The sequence below is a fragment of the Xenopus laevis genome, chromosome 5L (assembly GCF_017654675.1).
Source record: "Xenopus laevis strain J_2021 chromosome 5L, Xenopus_laevis_v10.1, whole genome shotgun sequence".
In the NCBI taxonomy this organism is placed as follows: Eukaryota; Metazoa; Chordata; class Amphibia; order Anura; family Pipidae; genus Xenopus; species Xenopus laevis.
The window spans coordinates 164,682,295-164,704,641 of record NC_054379.1 but is presented as its reverse complement, the minus strand read 5'-3'; the positions used below and the strand labels follow the sequence as shown (position 1 = coordinate 164,704,641).

Sequence of the window (22,347 nt, the reverse complement as noted above, 5' to 3'; positions counted from 1 at the left end):
AAAGTACGAGGCCGAAGGCTGACTGTTTTTATACAAGTCATGGAACTCAGAGGTTACTTCTAATATCCTCATATTTTTCAACAAGGGGTACTTTATTTATTATAATACACACGTTTTAGAGAGTCATGTGACAAAAATGACATCACCGTTTATAAGGATATAGTTTACAAGATATTCATGGCTTTTGTGTATTATACAAATATATACACATGCACACAAATATATAAAGGTGGCCATACACGGGCCGATAAAAGCTCCCGACAGACCGAGTCGGCATCTTATTGGCCCGTGTATGGGCCCCCCGACGGGCTTCCCTGATCGAGATCTGGCCACAAGTCGGCCAGATCTCGATCGGATGGGACTAAAAATCCCATCGGATCGCGGCCGCATCTGTTCGTTGATGCGGTCCCGTGATCCGACCGCCCGTTCCCGTTCGTTAGGATCCGATCGTTGGGCCCTAGGGCCCAAGATCGGATCAGCCCGCTATTGCCCACCTCAAGGTGGGCATATCAGAGAGAGATCCGCTTGTTTGGCGACATTGACAAACAAGCGGATCTCTCCGTGTATGGCCACCTTAAGTTACAGAACTGGAAAAGATGGGGGAGAAGGAAAAGATTCATTGGACAAAAATAATTTTTATGGGTTGAAATAAAATATACATTTATGCCTATATGTCTAGAGGCTTTATATCCCCTTTAATTAAATATAATAGGTTTATTATTCTTGATATAACACTACTCAGTAAAAGGGATGTCAGCTGATGACATTTTGGAGATTTTGCAGAGATCTGTGCTAGAGTCCTGCAGTGGGTCTGGTACCCGCAAAAACCTGCGGTACCCTGGGGGTTGCGAGTCGAAGTTCCAGGTGCGGGTATAGACGTAGGTCGGCGGTTCTGCGGGTCGGGCTGCAGGTCTTCTCAATAGTGATTTTACTCCTTTTTTCTGATCATGTCTACTTCCGATGAGGTCACTTCCGGTTTACAATAATGGCACTTCCTGTTTTACTCCTTCCCCCCTGATCACGCCTACTTCCGATGATGTCACATCCGGTTGACAATGACAGCACTTCCTGTCTTACTCCTTTTTTTCTGATCATGCCTACTTCCGATGATGTCACTTCCAGTTTACAATGATTTTTGATGACCACGGGTCGCTGGTCCAGGTAGCGGATAAGGTACTTGTGGGTAGTGTTGGGTAGCGGGTAAGAATGTGGGTTGCGGGTCCGGGTTGCGGATTGCAGGTTGCGGGTTCCAAAAAATGGACCCGCCTAGGACTCTAATCTGTGCAACTGTGCTTGTAGATCAGAGTGTAACCACCACCTGTGTACTACACACACACACTTTGTAGGAACATCTCAGGCAACAGCATTAGAGGCACATTCCTACCCAAACGTTATTGTTTGGTTTATTATAAGCAACAATGGACACTGAGTAACAGTAGATCCACCTTGTGCAGCCGGATGCTTTTGGGCAACATCTATTCGTAAATTCATCTGTGGGAAATTCTGCTAAGGTCCAACAGAACCAGAAGAGAAGGAGGATCTTCTCTAGGACAATGGTGACATTTCTGGGAATACATTTTATCCCTCTTTATCGCAAACTGTAAAAAGCTTACAAGATGAATAGCCTCATGAATGGAAGAGTTGGATGAATGGAAGTTCCACAACGTCAGGGTTAGCAAAAGACATTTCCAAAGTGGCTTCAAAAAACTTCACAATGCAGTAGGGGACTTTAGTGTTGTCCAAAAATACATTTAAAACAATAAAACTCCAATCTATCTATTCTCAGGTTGGTCCCCTGCCCATCAGTCTCCCTAGTGATGGTTCCACCCCCAATGTCAAGCAGTCAATTACTATGTACAAAATTACTGCTGCCAATTAATTATGGGTTTAAAGGCGGCAGTTCATCTTTTCACGTGGGAATTATGGACATAAAAAGAATAATTTGCAGTACAGAATAAGCTGGGCAGACGCTGTTAGATTCGCTTGCTTGGTGAGGTTACCAAATGAGCAGATCTTACCCTAATGCTCTCAACCTAATTAGGATGCTCCGATTGCTTCATTATGATGCCTAGTGAGACCCCTTGTTAGAGGAACACATCCGTGGGCCAATTCAGTTCCAGTCCGATCAGATTTTCTAACCTGCCGATAGATATCTGATATCTCCAGGCAAGTTTTAGTTGTATAAAAACCAGGTGCACTACCAAACAGAGTCTCAATGTAGGTTGACAATCCACATAGGGGCTACTAAATGGCCAATCACAGCCCTTATTTGGCACCCCAGGAACATTTTCATGCTTGTGTTGCTCCCGGGTTCAAAAGTTTGGGGACCCCTGATCTACAACATGCTACACCTCCCAGCTTCCCTCAACAGTTGGACTGTGCCCAAATAAACAGCACCTGAATAATAAGACGTAACATTTATTGCATAAATGAGCAATATTTGACGTGTTTTATTCGCAAGAACATAATCTGTGATGCTGAAGGGCCCATGGAAACCCTTTCTAGGCTACACGGCAGTCCACAAAAAGCAACTCTCGATGCTGAATGCTAATTAGTAAACAAATAGAGGTGGGGCATGTTTCATGGCTGAGCAAAAGTCAGTGCGGTCAGGAGCAGGCATCTTAGTGAATTGCTAATTAGCCATGCAGGATTTACGAGGTGTCCTGTTGGAAAGAGGTGAGGTGGCAGCTGTGCCAGAGAAACATCCGTGTTGTGTTACGGCAGAGAAAGTTCTGGAAAGCCCAGTGAGCTCCCCTTCCAGGCCTCCGATCAGCGACACTCGCTCTTTGTCTGGCCGGGGGCCTAATACAACAGCATCTAATGTAGCGCAGTAATTATTAACAAGTGCTGCAGCCAAAACAGGAAATATGAAAACCACTCTGAACTGTGAAGAGAAATCTCTGACATTCACTCCCAGAATGCAACAGGCACATGCAGTGTGAATCAGCCCCAGTCTTACTGCCCCCCTGTATTAACTCTAATGTGCCCTCAGCAATGTGACCCCTGCAGCCTAATCCTTATGTGCCCCCCAATGGGCCCTCAGCAATGTGACCCCTGCAGCCTAATCCTTATGTGCCCCCCAATGTGCCCTCAGCAGTGTGCCCCCTGTAGCCTAATCCTTACATGCCCCCCAATGTGCCCTCAGCAGTGTGACCCCTGCAGCCTAATCCTTACATGCCCCCCAATGTGCCCTTAGCAGCGTGACCCCTGTAGCCTAATCCTTACATGCCCCCCAATGTGCCCTCTGCAAAGTGACCCTTGCCATCCTGCACTGATGTATTAACTAATGTATTGACCCCAAATTCACTCTGTGTCTCATACAGTGTAACCCCAATCTAACCCCTACGTGCCCCCCCAGTCTCACCCCAATGTGCCCTCTGTTGTTTGGCCCCAGCCTCACCCCGTGTTCCCTGCAGTGCAACCTCAACCTAACCCCACTGTGCCCTCGGCATTGTGACCCTAGTCTCCTACACTGATATATTAACCCCTATCTACCCTCTACAGTGTGACCCCAACTTCACTCCGTCTCCCATACAGTATAACCTCAACCTAACCCCTGGGTGCCCCCTGCAGTGAGACCCCCAATCTCACCCCAATGTGGACTCTGTAGTGAGACCCCCAACCTCACCCCATGTTCCCTGCAACCCCAGCCCTCATTTACTAATGGATTAGCAGATCCCCTGCAGTGTCACAGCCTAACCCCAATGTTCCCCAAGCTAAACAGCTTTTCTATTGCCGGAAAATCTCTGCAAAAAGTTGCACTGATTGCTCTCATTAAGAGTTAAATACATTTAAAAGATGAAATCCATTTTGGTAATAAAACCACATTGACTTTGTAGGGCTCTTGACCCCATACCATGACCGTCTATTATTTAAAGCTCTCCTGAAACCAATGACTCTGAGTCTGAAATGCCTGAGGATTGTGTAGACTGTAGATCTGAGCAGTTACACAGGAGACAGATTAGGAATCAGGACTTCGGCTTCAAGGAAACGTATTTACGTAAGTAGCAGATAAGAATGCGGTCACTTGTACCAGTGGCACAGATATGTCTCTATAATACACTGTCGGCTATATTCTTATAAATGGTGCTTAAGGTGCCATAGACGCAAAGATCCGCTCGTTTGGCAGCATCGCCAAACAAGCGGATCTTTCCCCAATATGCCATTAACGGCATGGATATATCGGGGGTAATCTGAACGTTCGGCCATATGGCCGAATGATCAGATTACGATGCGCAATGGGCTTCGGCGGGATCGGTTGGGTCAATGTACCCCCTGCTGTAAAATAAAAGGATAATTGAAGACCCTTTGGAGATCCATGATCTGTAAAAAAAAACGCTCAGCCTGCAGCCTTGTGTCTTTATATGGTCACAGAACAACCCCTCAGTGACTTCTAATATCCTTATCATTTACAGTAGGGGGTACATTATCCCTTATAATACATGAGTGATACTCAGAGTTCCCTGTATAACAGCCTGCAGCCTTGTGTCTTTATATGGTCATAGAACAACCCCTCAGTGACTTCTAATATCCTTATCATTTACAGTAGGGGGTACATTATCCCTTATAATACATGAGTGATACTCAGAGTTCCCTGTATAACTCAGCCTGCAGCCTTGTGTCTTTATATGGTCACAGAACAACCGCTCAGTGACTTCTAATATCCTTATCATTTACAGTAGGGGGTACATTATCCCTTATAATACATGAGTGATACTCAGAGTTCCCTGTATAACTCAGCCTGCAGCCTTGTGCCTTTATATGGTCACAGAACAACCCCTCAGTGACTTCTAATATCCTTATCATTTACAGTAGGGGGTACATTATCCCTTATAATACATGAATATTGTACAATATTCCCTATATGATTTTTGAAGTTCTAGACTTTTTTGAGTTTTGTTTTTCTTGGCAGCATCATTTATCCCAGACAACATATGCTTTCCCGCAAAAACCAGATGGCTGTGACGCATATTCGGAAAATCAGATGCACGCCGGAGCAGAGGTAGTTGCCTTCAGTCGTTCGGAGCCACAATTAGGTCGGATTCGTGATATTTCTCTCATTATTACATTCCTAAACCATTAGAGCAGATTTAATTAGCACTTAGTGAGGACTCTTGTTTACCCTAAAAAGTCTTATTTTGGCTCTAGACTAATGAACTTGGATCACCCCTGGGTAAAATATCATTATCTTTTATTTATAGAGTGCAGGCATTTTGTCTGCAGTAAATGATATGGAAGTAAGGGAGGATTGGGTTTCATGATATATTGCTACGGGATACCAAGGAATACATCAATTTCATCACTTTGAGAAAATTGACATCATTTTTTAAAAATGGCTGTATTATTTCATTGCCAAGTATGTCGTGTGATATGGATTTCATTGCTCCTCGTTCTATTAAAGGTACAGAAAAAAGATTTCATATTTGAGGCAGAACAATGTATTACTCTTTCCCCTTTGTATAAGAACATCACTATTTAGAATTGAAACTCTCTATATCTCCCCTGTAAGCTGCCATTATTGTGTCCTAGTCCCACCCACTGCTCGAGTACCAGGCTCTATGGAGTCACTGAATGACCGGAAGGAATTTTATCGATTTTCGGTAGATACTGTTTGATCAACATGATGCTCTCCTTCCATGAAGAATTTTACAACAGTGATCTTAATGGTTTATTTCTCCTTTCCAGAACAGAAAGCATTAAGTACCGTGTATTATTAGCTTATGTTGTGCAACAGGCCTACAAATAGCTGATCAGCTGAATGGGATTTGCACAATAAGTCTGTGTATATTGTTATAATGCACTTTATCCCACAGAAGTATGGTGACCCCTGAATATAGAGTATTGGTGCCAGGAACAAGTATGCTTGTAAAAGGCCCTATCTGTATATCTGGGGTGCCTGAAGGCCAGTTAGGGGGAGATTTGGGGTGAGTGATTATTTGTGCCCCTGGAACTATAGCAGGGTGACTGTTACCCCAATGTTTCTATATATCCGTAACCTTGTTATGAGCTAAGGGGGCCCAGTCTGAAGGTCAGTTAGGGGGAGATTTGGGGTGAGTGCTTATTTGTACCCTGGGTACCCCTGGAACTATAACAGGGTGGCTGTTACCCCAATGTTTCTATATATCTGTAACCTTGTTATGAGCTAAGGGGGCCCAGTCTGAAGGTCAGTTAGGGGGAGATTTGGGGTGAGTGCTTATTTGTACCCTGGGTACCCCTGGAACTATAGCAGGGTGACTGTTACCCCAATGTTTCTATATATCTGTAACCTTGTTATGAGCTAAGGGGGCCCAGTCTGAAGGCCAGTTAGGGGGAGATTTGGGGTGAGTGTTTATTTGTACCCTGGGTACCCCTGGAACTATAGCAGGGTGACACCCCAATGTTTCTATATATCTGTAACCTTGTTATGAGCTAAGGGGCCCAGCCTGAAGGTCAGTTAGGGGGAGATTTGGGATGAGCGCTTATTTGTACCCTGGGTACCCCTGGAACTATAACAAGGTGACCCTAATGTTTCTATATATCTGTAACCTTGTTATGAGCTAAGGGGGGCCCAGTCTGAAGGTCAGTTAGGGGGAGATTTGGGGTGAGTGCTTATTTGTAACCTGGGTACCCCTGGAACTATAGCAGGGTGACTGTTACCCCAATGTTTCTATATATCTGTAACCTTGTTATGAGCTAAGGGGCCCAGCCTGAAGGTCAGTTAGGGGGAGATTTGGGATGAGCGCTTATTTGTACCCTGGGTACCCCTGGAACTATAGCAGGGTGACTGTTACCCCAATGTTTCTATATATCTGTAACCTTGTTATGAGCTAAGGGGGCCCAGTCTGAAGGTCAGTTAGGGGGAGATTTGGGGTGAGTGCTTATTTGTGCCCTGGGTACCCCTGGAACTATAACAAGGTGACCCTAATGTTTCTATATATCTGTAACCTTGTTATGAGCTAAGGGGGCCCAGCCTGAAGGCCAGTTAGGGGGAGATTTGGGGTGAGTGCTTATTTGTGCCCTGGGTACCCCTGGAACTATAGCAGGGTGACTGTTACCCCAATGTTTCTATATATCTGTAACCTTGTTATGAGCTAAGGGGGCCAGGTCTGAAGGCCAGTTAGGGGGAGATTTGGGGTGAGTGTTTATTTGTACCCTGGGTACCCCTGGAACTATAGCAGGGTGACTGTTACCCCAATGTTTCTATATATCTGTAACCTTGTTATGAGCTAAGGGGGCCAGGTCTGAAGGCCAGTTAGGGGGAGATTTGGGGTGAGTGTTTATTTGTACCCTGGGTACCCCTGGAACTATAGCAGGGTGACTGTTACCCCAATGTTTCTATATATCTGTAACCTTGTTATGAGCTAAGGGGGCCCAGTCTGAAGGTCAGTTAGGGGGAGATTTGGGGTGAGTGCTTATTTGTGCCCTGGGTACCCCTGGAACTATAACAAGGTGACCCTAATGTTTCTATATATCTGTAACCTTGTTATGAGCTAAGGGGGCCCAGTCTGAAGGTCAGTTAGGGGGAGATTTGGGGTGAGTGCTTATTTGTGCCCTGGGTACCCCTGGAACTATAACAAGGTGACCCTAATGTTTCTATATATCTGTAACCTTGTTATGAGCTAAGGGGGCCCAGTCTGAAGGTCAGTTAGGGGGAGATTTGGGGTGAGTGCTTATTTGTACCCTGGGTACCCCTGGAACTATAGCAGGGGGACTTTTACCCCAATGTTTCTATATATCTGTAACCTTGTTATGAGCTAAGGGGGCCCAGCCTGAAGGCCAGTTAGGGGGAGATTTGGGGTGAGTGCTTATTTGTGCCCTGGGTACCCCTGGAACTATAGCAGGGTGACTGTTACCCCAATGTTTCTATATATCTGTAACCTTGTTATGAGCTAAGGGGGCCCAGCCTGAAGGCCAGTTAGGGGGAGATTTGGGGTGAGTGTTTATTTGTACCCTGGGTACCCCTGGAACTATAGCAGGGTGACTGTTACCCCAATGTTTCTATATATCTGTAACCTTGTTATGAGCTAAGGGGGCCACAATGGGAACTTGAGTCCAAGAAATGTAAAAAACCTAGCATCTATTGAGTAACAATCCGATTGGTCGGATGAATGCAATAAGGCTGTTTGTGTGTGGCCAGACTGAATATATCTAATTATAGGTCAGATGTACATAAAAGTAAAAATGTTTTTGAGGGGTGACTTTGTTGAGCTATTAATACCCCAACCCCCCCACATTCATTCACAGTTTCGCTCTTGGCCCTGCAGACAAACTCTATCGACTTTTAAATGTAAGTTCAGTGAAATTGAATCTGTTCCTCGCTGTTCCTTCCTGTCTTGTGACCGTGGCTCCGGCAGATGGAGAAATAAATAATGAAATGTGCGGTGGTGAGGGCAGAGCCACGTGAAAAGGAAAAATCTGACTAATCCTTCTGCCCAAACTAATCTGGCACATACGATGCAGACACACGCTCTATAGAAATATATTGCTGAATTTCTCCTCTTCGCTCATGTAATTGTGTTCAGCAATGGGGAGCCGCCATGGTCCTGGCAAAGCGAAACCTAAACCTAATTTGCATATGCAAATTAGGATGGGAAGGGGAAAACATTTCTTACTTTCCCTTCCCACCACTAATTTGCATATGCAAATTAGGATTCTGATTCGGTTCAGGCGGGCAGAAGGATTCGGCCGAATAGGAATCCTGCTGAAAAAGTCTGAATCCTTGCGAAACCCGAACTGAATCCTGGATTCGGTGTATCCCTAAAGGCTACAAATTTATTGTTATTGCTAAGTTTTACTTCTCATTCTTTTTGGTAAGGTCCTCTCCTATTCATATTCCTATTGAAATCATTGCATGGTTGCTAGGGTAACCTGGACCCTAGCAACCAGATGGCTGAAACTGCAAACTGAAGAGCTGCTGAATAAAAAGCTAAATAACTCAAAAAACACAAATAATAAAAAATGAAAACCAATTGCAAATTGTCTCAAAATATCCCTCTCTGCATCATTCTAAAAGGTGAGCAACCCCTTTAACTGTGGTTCAACTTTAACACTTGGAGGCACATTTATCAAAGGTCGAATTTCGAAACTCATGTGAGTTTTTAAAAACTCCCCGAAACTTCCATAAACTCGACCAAAGGAAATTTATTTTAAAAATAAAAAAAATTGAAACTAGGAAGAATGGAATCGACCCGAAAACGAACGAATCGAATTTGAATTTTTAAAAACTCGATTTTGATTTTTATTCTCCTTTATGTCAGGAAGGCTGCAAACAACTCAGAATTGATCCATGGATCTCTCCCATTGACTTAAACAGCCATTCGGCAGACGTTAGTTGGCGAATAGTTGAATTTGAGTTCTTAAAGAACAAAGAAACATTTTGAAAATCAAATTTTTTTTTAGAAAAAAAAAACTTGAATCAAATTTGAATAACTCCCTAGTGGAATTTGACAGTTTTGAGCACAAAACCCTTGATAAACCTGCGCCTTGGAATATAAAGTTTTACCTGCAGGGTGGCAGGGACGTGACAGCTACAAGACTTCGGGGTCGTACAACGGGAGTTGGCACATCAGCAGCAATAATTGGCCCCTATACTCTTGTGCATGTCAGTGGGGCTGTCACAAGAGCTGACAGGAGACAGGAGTGAGCTCTCGTTATACACACGTCACCCAGTCCTCCAGTCTACAGACACCTTCTATCATCAACAGGCAGCTCCAGCCATGTAGAACTGTAACTCCAAGCAAATACAGGTATGGGATCCGTTATCCGAAAACCCGTTATCCAGAAAGCTCCGAATTACAAAAAAAGCTGTCTCCCATAGGTTCCATTTTATTCAACTAATCCAACAATTTCCTTTTTCTGTGTGATAATAAAACAATAGTTTGTACTTGATCCCAACTAAGATATAATTAATCCTTATTGGAAGCAAAACCAGCCTATTGGGTTTATTTAATGTTTACATGATTTTGTAGTAGACTTAAGGTATGAAGATCCAAATTATGGAAAGATCCGTTACCCGGAAAACCCCAGGTCCCGAGCATTCTGGATAACAGGTCTCATACCTGCACGTTGGTTTCTGTTCAGATGTCTCTTTACTCTATGTGGGGGCTGCAAAATGGCAGTTGCACTCAGCCGGAAACCCCACTGCCCCCCACACATTTGTGCTCTGATGGTGTATAGGACGGCAAGATGATTTAAGGGGTGGCCCACCTTTAAGTTAAGTCTTAGTATGCTACAGAATGGCCAGTTCTAAGCAAACTTCCAATTGGTCTTCATTATTTATTTTTTATAGTATTTGAATGATTTGCCTTTTTCGTCTGACTCTTTCCAGCTTTCTAATGTGGGTCACTGACCCCATCTAAAAATGCTCTGTAAGGCTTCACATTCATTGTTATTGTCATTATGTATCTTTCTATTCAGGCCTCTCCTATTCATATTCCAGTCTCTTATTCAAATCAATGCATGGTTGCTAGGGGAATTTGGACCCTAGCAACCAGATGGCAGAAATTACAAACCGGAGAGCTGCTGAATAAAAAGCTAAATAACTCAAAAACCACAAATAATAAAAAATGAAAACCAATTACAAATTGTCTCAGAATATCCCTCTCTACATCATACTAACGGTTAGTTTAAAGGAGAACAATCCCTAGGCACAATAGACACTTGTTATGTTGGTCTGCGTCATTTCCAAAAACACAATATTTCAATTCAAAACAAAGGGAGTGGAGAAATAATGGCAAGGACCTGTACGTTCTGTTAACGTCATATCATGCATTCAAATGGCTGACCTTCCTTCTCTAACAGCAACTGCCAGATATGATGAGACTGCATAGTGTTGTTGCCAGGCAACCACAGCCCGTCATCTGACTTGTGCCAGGAAAACATCCCCACGTGCCTGTGCGACTTTATGCACGAGAGCCAAAGTTACAGACAAAGAATGCACATGTTTTCTCAATTGATTCTTCTGCCAGATGCAGCAAAATGTCTCCCATAGCCACTTCTACATGATGCCTGTTGCTAGGCAACAGCAGCACTTCTGCAGCGGTTACTCCCATGTATGCGGTGGAGAGTCTTAAAGGGGTTGTTCAGCTTAAATTAACTGTTAGTATGATGTAGAGAGGGATATTCTGAGACAATTTGCAATTGCTTTTCATTTTTTATTATTTGTGGTTTTTGAGTTATTTAGCTTTTTATTCAGCAGCTCTCCAGTTTGCAATTTCAGCCATCTGGTTCCTAGGGTCCAAATTCCCCTAGCAACCATGCACTGATTTGAATAAGAGACTGGAATATGAATAGGAGAGGCCTGAATAGAAAGAGGAGTAATAAAAAGCAGCAATAACAATACATTTGTAGCCTTACAGGGCATTTGTTTTTTAGATGGGGTCAGTGACCCCCATTTGGAAGCTGAAAAGTCAGAAGGAAAAGGCAAATCATTCAAGAACGATAAAAAATAAATAATGAAGACCAATTGAAAAGTTGCTTACTTAAAGGTGAAGCAGCCCTTTAATTCTACAGTATTCCAGTATGTTTTCCCAAATGCGGATATTGCTCAGCTAAGACTGTCCACTGTGAACTATACGCTATTTGTTTTATTTCTCATTATAACAGGAACAAGGTGCCAATCATGAATGAAACTGCCAGAAAGAGCCAGTCCATCCGGGTTGCCCATTCCCTGGTGTCTATCCCAGGATTTAGTTTTCCTTGCTGGGTTCTGTGTTGCTAAAGTTATTGGCCAATCAGGGCTGTCCATTTACCTGTCTCTATCCCAGGATTTCTAAACCCTACTAAGTTTTGTGCTGTGACGTTATTGGCCAATCATAGCTGTCTGTCCCATGTGTCTATCCCTATTGGGTTATATGGCAATTTGCACCAAAATAAAACAGAAGTTGCGCTTAGTCATAGCTCCCAACAATCTCGGGGAGATTAGTCGCCCGACGAAAACTCCTTTTCTTCGGGCGACTAATCTCACTGAACTGCATTCCCGCGAGCTAGAATGTAAATCGCCGGTGGGATAGGACTCGGAGGCAACTTCGGGCGACTTCAGAAAACAAAGCGCTCCGAGTGCTATCCTGTCAGAGATTTACATTCTAACTGGCGGGAAGGCAGTTCGGGGAAATTAGTCACCCTCAAGAAGAGGAGATTTGGTGCTGGACGACTAATCTCCCCGAATCTGACCGTGTGTCTCTGCCCTTAAAAGGCACGTAAAGGCAAAAAAATAAAATCCCATTTTTACTTTTTCTAATGAAAAGAAACCTATCTCCAATATACTTTAATTAAAAAATGTGCACCGTTTTTATAAGAAACCTGACTGTATGCAGTGAAATTCTCCCTTCAGTTACTGCTGTGGATAGGAATTGTCAGACGGTCCCTAACTGCTCTGCAGGGAAACAATCATACTTATGAACAGCAGGGGGAGCCCCCGCCTTACTTCCCAGCCATGCAGAACTCAAGCAGCTTTGTTTATGATGAACCCTAAGCAGCCCAGACCACACTGAGCATGTGCACAGTCTTAGTCTTGCAAAGATGTTTAACAAAGTTACAAGATGGTGACCCCCTGTGGCCAACTTTGAAAGCATAAATCATTTGTTTGATTAGACTTGTGGTGCAGTAAGTTCATGTTTATATTTAGTATACAAAATATAGCATTTCTAGCCTTATTCTATTTTATACTTTACATGCCCTTTAAGCTGCAAAACACAGTTTCCACAAGAGACCTGCTTATCTTAAATTGTTACAATTTTTTCTTTGCTTATCTTAATTTGTTACAAAATTATCTGAGTGCACCTGCCACATATTCTGGGCTCTCTGCCAAAAGCCAACTAAGTTAGAAACATTGTATCTTTTTCTGGCTGTTCAGTGCAGGAGATCAAAGAGAAAGTCGGGATATTTCAGTAACAATCTGGAACTGTGGCTGAGCTGTCAAAATTGGGTCTGAAAAACGGGACAGTTGGGAGGTATGGCTTAGTAAGGCTCTTTGAACTGTTGATGCTGGGAATTGTTGTAGGTTGGAATCCCCTGCAGGAATATAATTTGTGACTTAAAGGGGAAGCTGCCTTACCTCTAAAAGCAGAGGACCCAGGGACTCCTTCTCAATCACTCCACCGCAACTGGATGAGATGTCGGATTTTTGAACATCATCGTCTGTTCCTTTCTCTGCAACACAAAATATGGGTCAGTATAATAATAACTGGACACGGCTGCAGTTCCAGTAATAATGCATACAGCATATATATATATATACACGCACTTCTATGAATATTTTATTTTGCTTTTGGCAGAATCCTGATCCATGTGCAGTAGGGCTACCTGTACAGGGTTGTCACCCTCCAACAAAGACAGTGAGAGGGATAAGCTCTTTGGCTGAGGCAGAGCAAATAAAAGTGTCACCATGAGTGAGTTGGATTTCTCTATTGTGCTACCGGTTGGAAGCCAAACGCCTGCTTAAAGGGGAAGTAAAGAAAAAGAAGTACATTTGCTCTTTAGCAATGGATTTTGTTTTGAAAGGTATTAGTATTTATTCTGCTAGGACAGGGTCAGACTGACCCGGCAGGACACCGGGAAAAAACCTGGTAGGTCCAGGCTCTTTTATGCACACGGGAGGGGTGGCGGCAGCATGGAGTTGTTTGTGGTTGGGGGGTCCACAGGATGGTGTGGGGGGTTGAGGCTCCAAGCCCAGTGGGCCCTGGGCCCCCCAGTCTGACACTGTGCTAATATCTATGGCTCTGCATTGCTCTCAGGTCTGGCAGACCATGGGTTAACTGGATATGCAGGCAACGTATCCAATGAGACGCCTCTCAGTATATTGCTCTGACTGTACTGACTGTGGGAGGCAACTAGTATGAGTTAACTGTAATGTCTTCTTGTTAGAACTTTTTCTTAATGTTTGCTGCAGGGTTTTCTTTAAATCCCCTCGTGGCCCCTGCAAGACTCCCATAACCCTCTTTTACCAGAGATTCTAAAAATCCTCAATATGTTTTATAAAGGAGCCATTAGCAGCCCTGACAAATTGACGTGTCGGTGCTTAAAGGGATTCTGATTTTTATGATGTCGTTTTTATTCCTAAATTTCACTGTTTACACTGAAAATAATTCACTCTACAATATAAAGTTTCATTCCTGCACCAGCAAGTGTTTTAAGTTGTAATATTGGTGTGTAGGTGCATCTCAGATCATTTTTCCTGGTCGTGTACGTTCAGAAAGAGCCAGCACTTTAGGAGAGAAATGCTTTCTGGCAGGCTGTTGTTTTTCCTTCTCAATGTAACTGAATGTGTCTCAGTGGGACCTGGATTTTACTATTGAGTGTTGTTCTTAGATCTACCAGGCAGCTGTTATCTTGTGTTAGGGAGCTGCTATCTGGTTACCTTCCCATTGTTCTTTTGTTTGGCTGCTGGGGGGGAAAAGGGAGGGGGGTGATATCACTCTAACTTGCAGTACAGCAGTAAAGAGGGATTGAAGTTTATCAGAGCACAAATCACATGACTTGGGGCAGCTGGGAAACTGACAATATGTCTAGCCCCATGTCAGATTTCAAAATTGAATATAAAAAAATCTGTTTGCTTTGTTTTGAGAAATGGATCAGTGCAGAATTCTGCTGGAGCAGCTCTATTAACCGATGCATTTTGGAAAAAAACCATATAGATGTCAGATCTCGGTTCAGGTAGAATGGAGGTTTTCTTTGCACGACAGACTTCCTGCCAACACTGATACTTAGCTGGGCCTCTGTTTGGCAGGGCAATAGATACAGTTACATATTATTTTGAACATTAGCAAACTCAAGTGTTCCGTATATTTGTTTTAATTAAAGGTCTTGCTTGCCCTTGCAGGCAATTATATAGAATTATCCGTGACAAGCCCAGAGTAATAGTGAGATCCCTGGCCCATACATAGAGTGTGCCAACTGCCACTTATTATTTACTCAGCGTAATGGCACTTAAATAAACGTTATTTCCCTGGCACACACAGCTCATTCCTTTTTCCCCTCTATCTTGTGGGATCTTTGAAGCACTGGAAGCAGCGAGTTTGCCGTTTGGAGGAGGCCTGCGCCAGCACATTACATAAGAGAGCACAGAAGGAGCGAGAGTTCAGGATGGAGCTCGGAGCCAAGTCTCTTTCGGAAACGTGGGCTTGTTGTGACAACACGCTGATAGGAGAGGGGGGAGATTTTTTTATTTTTTTTATTTTAGGAGAATTTGGAAAACACAGAATGGCCAAGAATGTACAGCTGGCGGCTAAACAAGGAGTACAGTAGGGCAATCGAGGAAAAGAGATTTATAATCGTAGCTACGGAAATACTACAACTCCCAGCACCCCTGACAGCTTTGTTCTAGTTCTTCTTTACACTTACACCCCTGTAGGATTTCCGTTGTTTGCACTGACCCCACTCCAGCACTGGGGATGCAAACGCTTGGGGTTTAAGCACACGGGCAGATTCACCTGGCGACTAATCGCCTCTTCTTTCGGGGCGACAATCTCCTCGAACTGGCGAGGAAAGTTCCGGGCGACTTCGGAAATCGAAGCTCCTCGAGTGCATTGCCGCAGGCATTTTTTTTTTCATTTTAGCAGGCGGCAGGCAGGGGGAAGGCAGATCAGGGAAGAAGAAGAGGCGATAAGTCGGCAGGTGACTAAATCTCCCCGAAACTGCCCGTGTGCTTGAACCCTTAAGAGGGCATTTACTAAAACTCAAATTTTTCAAATTTTTTACAGGATAAAATTCAACCTAACTCGCATACACGAATAGCCTTCATTTCTCAAAGATTCTGGTCAGGACGGCACAGCACCATGTCAGTGCGCACGCACAAAATTTTTATTTTGCCGCAACCCCCCGCAAAGAGGGGTCGCGCAACACTAAGAAGCGGATCGGGGCTTATTTCCCGGTGTCCGGTCGGCCCAGTCTGACACTGGCGGGAAAAGTTTGACAAAATCTTGCAACTTTTTCAAATTTGACACTCTGGTGATACAAACTCTTACTGGGGTATTTACTAAAACTCAAATTTTTCAAGTTTCTTTTATAGGATGAAATTCAACCCTAAGGTGGCCATAGATATGCAGATTAACCTTCATATAGCGCTGGATTTTATTCAATAATCCAGCCCAGATCACGTCATCTTCCAATTGTAAAAGGGACATTGGCCACTTGTATATGACTTCAACAGGTTTTAGGTGGAGTGTTTTTGGATTTGGAGTTTTAGCAGTTTTGGGGTATAATAAATCACAAAAAATTCAAGTTATTTTTTTTTCGTTAAAAAGTCAGATTTTTTTCCCTTTAAACACTTGACCAGAAAATTTTAAAGTTTAATAAATAGACTGCAGATCCGATAAAATTGTATCCTTTATTGTTGGGCTATCAAATAATTAAGATCAAAGACCTATGATTAAGGACTAGTATAGCCCGAAACGCGTTAAGCAATGATGCGGTCTTTGAACTTTATTTATAACCAGCACTCCAACACGGATGCACCAAAAGGGGACTGAAATGAAACAGCACGGTTGGATCGGTCTTTTTTTCGGCTGCAGTGTTTAATAAATAGACCCCCTAAATGTAAGTATGAAATCTAGAGCTCTCATGACACAGCCAGTTTAAATTCAGCACAGAAGCGACATGGCAGCTCCAATTATAATGTAATTCTAATACGTCAGGCTGTTTGTGACCCCTGCAGGCCATGGCTAAGCTACTACACTGAACTTCAACCAGGGACAGCCAGATGCTAGCGAGGAGAAGAGGTGGCACTTAGCTGGAAGTTTCACCGTCGGAGAACAGGTGTGGGATCTGTTATCCGGAAACCCGTCACCCAGAAAGCTCCTATAGACTCCATTTGATCCAAATTTTAAAAATGATTTTTTTCCGGTAATAATAAAACAGTCGCTTGCACTTGATCCCAACTAAGATATAATTAATCCTTATTGGAAGCAAAACCAACCTATTGGGTTTATTTAATGTTTACATGATTTTCTAGTAGACTTTAGATATAAAGATTCAAATTACAGAAAGATCCGTTATCCGGAAAACCCCAGGTCCTGAGCATTCTGGATAACAGGTCTCATACCTGCACGTTGCTTTCTGTTCAGATGTCTTTTTACTCTATGTGGGGGCTGCAAAATGGCAGTTAATAATAAAACAGTAGATTGTACTTGATCCCAACTAAGATATAATTAATCCTTATTGGAAGCAAAACCAGCCTATTGGGTTTATTTAATGTTTACATGATTTTCTAATCGACTTAAGGTATGAAGATCCGAATTACGGAAAGATTCATTATCCGGAAAACACAAGGTCCCGAGCATTCTGGATAACAGGTCCCATACCTGTACTACTTACATGCTGAGGTGCCTAAGAATTGGCAATGCTCAAGGCTCTTGTGTGGAAGGTGTGTAAAATGTGCCCCTTTAAAGGGAAAGTCCACCCTGTTGCTTTAATGTTTTTCATCTACTTTGATTTATGGTGTTACACTAAGGATATATAAATATAAGGCAGGGTTTGTTGGACTGTGGATTAACAAACTGACACTGTGACAGGGAAGAAGGCACAACAGCCTGGCTAGGGAGATATAGATGGTAAATAAGTTGTGTCTGGGAGGCAGAGAAAGAACACGGTAATGATTTTATACACCTCTCAGTTCCAGATAAGAGCGAGGAGAGTCACACTTAATGAACGAATGAATGCAGCAGTCCAATGTTCGGGTATCCTGTGTGACGTACTCGCAATCAATTATCTGTAAAGCATTTTACATTGCAAGTTATACAGTGTTTGTACATGGACAGAGCTACGCCGAGGCCCTGGGCCAGGAGAACAGCCTGTTCAGCAGCCGCTTCCAATTGCCACTTTCATTTCCTGCCACATAAATGTCACCTTAGAACACGAGAGCCTGTGGTTGGTCCTAGATGTTGTATGGTATACAGTACATACTTATACCTCCCAACTGTCCCTTTTTCGGAGGGACAGTCCCTCTTTTGACAGCTCAACCCGCAGTCCCTCATTTGTACTGAAAAGTCCCTCTTTTCTCTGCACTGAACAGCCAGAAAAAGAAACAAAGACTCTAACTTAATTGGCTTTTAGCAGAGAGCACAGAACAGCTAATTTGTGGAAATAAGATACTTTGTAACAATTTTGAGACACAAAAAAAACTGTTTAGATAAGGAGAATTATTTCCAAACTTTCATAACCTGCCAATTTTTGTAAAATGAACATGGTAATTAGGGGGTGTGGCCACAGAAAGGGGTTTGGTCAAAAACTTCCACTGCGCTACGTGCAGAAAAAAAATGTGTCCCTCTTTTTACTTCCAAAATGTTGGGAGGTATGCATACTCCCAACATAGTGCAAATAGAAAGAGGGACAACAAATTTGCCACAGCGCAAATTTATTTGACCACGCCCCCATTTGTGTGACCGCCCCATATTAACCATGTTCATTTTACAAAATTTAAGTTATGAAAGTTTGAACACATTTCTATGGTTTTTATGTGTTATTGCAGTTTTACTAATGAAGGTGAATTGCCCTTTAAGCTGCAAGTCACAGTTTACCCAAGAGACCTGCTTATCTTAAATTGTTACAAAAGTATCTATCTGCCAAAAGCCAATTAAGTTAGAAACTTTGTATCTTTTTCCGGCTGTTCCGTGCAGTAGATCAAAAAGAAAGTCGGGACATTTCAGTAACAAATCCGGGACTGTGGGTTGAGCTGGCAAAATCGGGACTGTCCCGCAAAAAACGGGACAGTTGGGAGGTATGGGTATATCATGTTAAAGGGGAATGCCTATCTACTAAGCCAACTTCCAAATCAGTAACATTGGTGTCAGGTATAGTTACTGCCAGCTTACACAATATGGACCACTGATGAATTTGGCAGTGGGATGCTGGGAGTTGTAGGAGTCCAATAGCTAGAGAGACACCGGCTGGACAGTCCCAGTTATTTTTGTACATGTTATAGAATGAAATTCCAAGGGAATGAAAGTTCCAATCCATGGGGGGGTGCAAAATATTTGTATACCCCCCAAGGATTGTAATGACTTGTTAGCCAAAAACTGCACTGGCCGGGGTATTAGCGAAGAATACTCTTCCTCTTTTCTTCTTTCTTCACAATCCATCGGCCAATGCATTTGTAGTACAGGCATGGGATCAGTTATCCAGAAACCCGTTATCCAGCTACAAGTTAATGAAAGGCCGACTCCATTATATGCAAATAATCCAAATTTTTAAAAATGATTTCCTTTTTTCTGTGTAATAATAAAACAGTAGCTTGTAGTAAGATATAATTAATAGTTATTGGAAATAAAACCAGTCTATTGGGTTTATTAAATGTTTATATGATTTTCTAGTAGACAAGGTATGAAGATCCAAATTACAGAAGGATCCCTTATCAGGAAAATCCCAGGTCCTGAGCATTCTGGATAACAGGTCCCATAGCTGTATAGCGAAAAAGCTGGATTTTTTGTTAAAGTCTGGCTTTTAACTGTACTGCGCATGTGTCATCACTTGATGAAATAAAGAAGGAAGATAATTACTTGCGCACTAGGACCCTGGGCCGGTGCAGTTTTCTACTAACAGGAGCACCAGCCTGGGGGATCAGGTAAGTCATTACAGTCCTTGGGGTAGATTTCTGCAGCGGCTCGGGTACCAGCGGGAAAATGAGCGGGCACCCTGCGGAATGAGGGGAGGATTTTCAGGTGCGGGTATACCCGTAGGTCTGCGGGTTGCGGGTCTCATCTAAATGTCTTATTGTCTATATTTTACTCCTTTTTAAGTTTTAAAAAACGTGTTTCTGCCCCGCCCACTTTTGATGATGCCACTTCCGGTTTGCAGCACCGCCACTTCCTGTTTGATAGTGGTCAACGGGTTGCGGGTTGGGTTGCGGATATGGAAGTTGTGGGTCCGGGTCGGGTAGCGGATCAAAGTGGCTAAATATGTGGGTTGCGGTTCGGGTCACGGGCTGTGGGTTCGGGTCGGGTCTTAGAAATTGGTTCCGCACAGGACTCTAACTTGGGATGTGTCCTAAAATTCCCCCCCCTCATTGATTGTAGTTTTACTTCTCCTTTAACATTAGGTCTTATGGGGTTAGTTGAGATTTTTTAGCGTGTTCAAACTACAGGATTATAGCATGGTATCACTAACTCTAGAAAAAGGTATATCTTAAGTAAGCTGCATGGTATCCTCCACTCACATGTCTGAAACTCATCACACATTAATATAGTAGTGGCGGTGGAAAAAAAAGGTACAATTTTAATCATATTCAACCTATCATTCAAGTAAATCCTGCTTAACCGTAGGAAGGTGAAAAACCGCCATCTCCCATTTGCCTCAATGGGGCAACAAACTGAATCTTACTATTTTTGTTGTTGTTAATTAATGTTAATTCATGTATTCTATGCCTAAACATATTTCAGTAGATTCACTATCAATAATTGATTCATTTGTATCAGCTATAATAAGGCCACCAATTCTCTTTCAGCGATTTATTCTATACAGAGGCAAATAAAAGAGGGAATGGGCTCAATGCAAGTAAACAGAGGCAACACTTGGTTAATTAACATTAGCCAATTTAACATCAACAGCAGCAGCAGCAGGACTGGTCTCACCCTATTATAGAAAATGAGCAAGTTCATGAGCAATACTTAATGTAGTTGATGTTATAAATATACTATAGTAAATAAGAATACTTCAGTAGATGTCTGTATTTGTAGCTGAATTCTTAATGAGATATAAATAATGACATTTTTCCAATATGATTCTATTAATGGGCAACCCTATACCAAGTGCATTGCTAGATTCTGTGAAGTATATTAATATATATGCATGCATTTGAAACTCATCAATTGAAATGGCATCTTGTCCTGCCATTTTCACTGCCCTAGTGTCTCCATCTTGTCCTACTGTCTTCTCCTCTTCCTTTACCGTCTCCATCTTGCCCTACTTTTTCCATCTTGCTCTACTTTCTTTATCTTGTCCTACTTTCTCAATATTGTCCTACTTTCTTCAATCTTGTCCTACTTTCTCCAATTTGTCTTGCCATCTTCACTGCCCTACTGTCTCCATCTTGTCCTACTCTCTTTACCTCTTGCTTTACTCTCTCCATCATGTCCTACTGTCTCCATCTTGTCTTACTGTCTCCATCTTGTACTATTTTTCCATCTTTCCCTACTTTCTTAATCTTGTCCTACTTTCTCAATCTTGTCCTATTTTCTCCAAGTTGTCCTGCCATCTTCACTGCCCTACTGACTCATCTTGTCCTACTGCCTTCACCTCTTTCTTTACTCTCTCCATCATGTCCTATGTCCTACTCTCTCCATCATGTCCTACTGTCTCCATCTATTCCTATTTTTCCATCTTGCCCTACTTTCCCAATCTTGTCCTATTTTCTCCAAGTTGTCCTGCCATCTTCACTGCCCTACTGTCTCCATCTTGTCCTTTTGTCTTCACCTCTTGCTTTACTCTCTCCATCTTGTCATCTTGTCCTACTGTCTCCATCTTGTCCTACTTTTTCCATCTTGGCCTAATTTCTTAATCTTGTCCTACTTTCTCAATCTTGTCCTTTTTCTCCAAGTTGTCCTGCCATCTTCACTGTCCTTCTGTCTCCATCTTGTTCTTACATCTCCATCTTGTCCTACTGTCTCCATTTTGTTCTTTAATCTCCAACTTGTCCTACCGTCTTCATTGCCCTACTATCTCCATCATCCCCCACTGTCCCCATCCTGCCATACTTTCTCCATCTTGCCCCTCTTTCTATATTGTCCTCTTCTGACCAACCATTTACCCTAACCTTTCCATCTTTGGCTACGTCTCCACCTTGTTTAAAGAGATATTGACACCAGAAATTAAACTCTTTTTTACAACTCAACTAACAATTACTTGCAAAAACCAACCTCTCAGCAAAAAACATGGCCTATAGGTAACTTTTAATATACTTTCATATTTTTAAAAGTTTTTTTAGTGTCAGTATAGCTTTAATTGCCCCCTTTCTACACTACTATGTCCATCTCCCGTACTGTGACCATCATGTTCTACTGTCTCCACATTTTTCTAAAGTCTCCATTTTTCTCCCATCTCACTGTCTCCCTCTTACACTGCTGTTACTATCTTTCCCCATTTTAGCCCACAAGCTTTGTACAACAAATGCTGCTTGTCAGAGTCCCATGGAAGAAATCCCATATACATCTCTTCCCCCAGAAAAGAGTTCTGACAGCACTCAACAAACTCCATATGCAAGGTTACCCTTTCACTGAAATCCACCCCCCCAGCAGTCTGTTTTTCCTCTCCATTTTAAATCAGATCTCCCCAGTGTGCACTAAGCATTAATTGTTATAGATAGTGAGCTCGCTGCTATGTTTGACTGTAATGAGCTTTTTCATTTAGAGAAAAGAAAAACACTCAGAGGCAGAAGGAAAA

General features: G+C 42.7%; 1 protein-coding gene across 6 annotated transcripts in view; it reads right to left on the bottom strand.

The window, feature by feature from the left end:
* The window catches only part of ncoa1.L (nuclear receptor coactivator 1 L homeolog), a 163,179-nt gene that overhangs the window by 63,564 nt on the left and 77,268 nt on the right, over positions 1-22,347 (bottom strand). For all 6 annotated transcript variants that reach the window (XM_041563612.1, XM_041563613.1, XM_041563614.1 and 3 more), the window contains exon 4: positions 13,034-13,128. In XM_041563612.1, the coding sequence (XP_041419546.1) occupies positions 13,034-13,128 (95 nt within the window). The remainder of the gene's footprint in view (positions 1-13,033; positions 13,129-22,347) is intronic.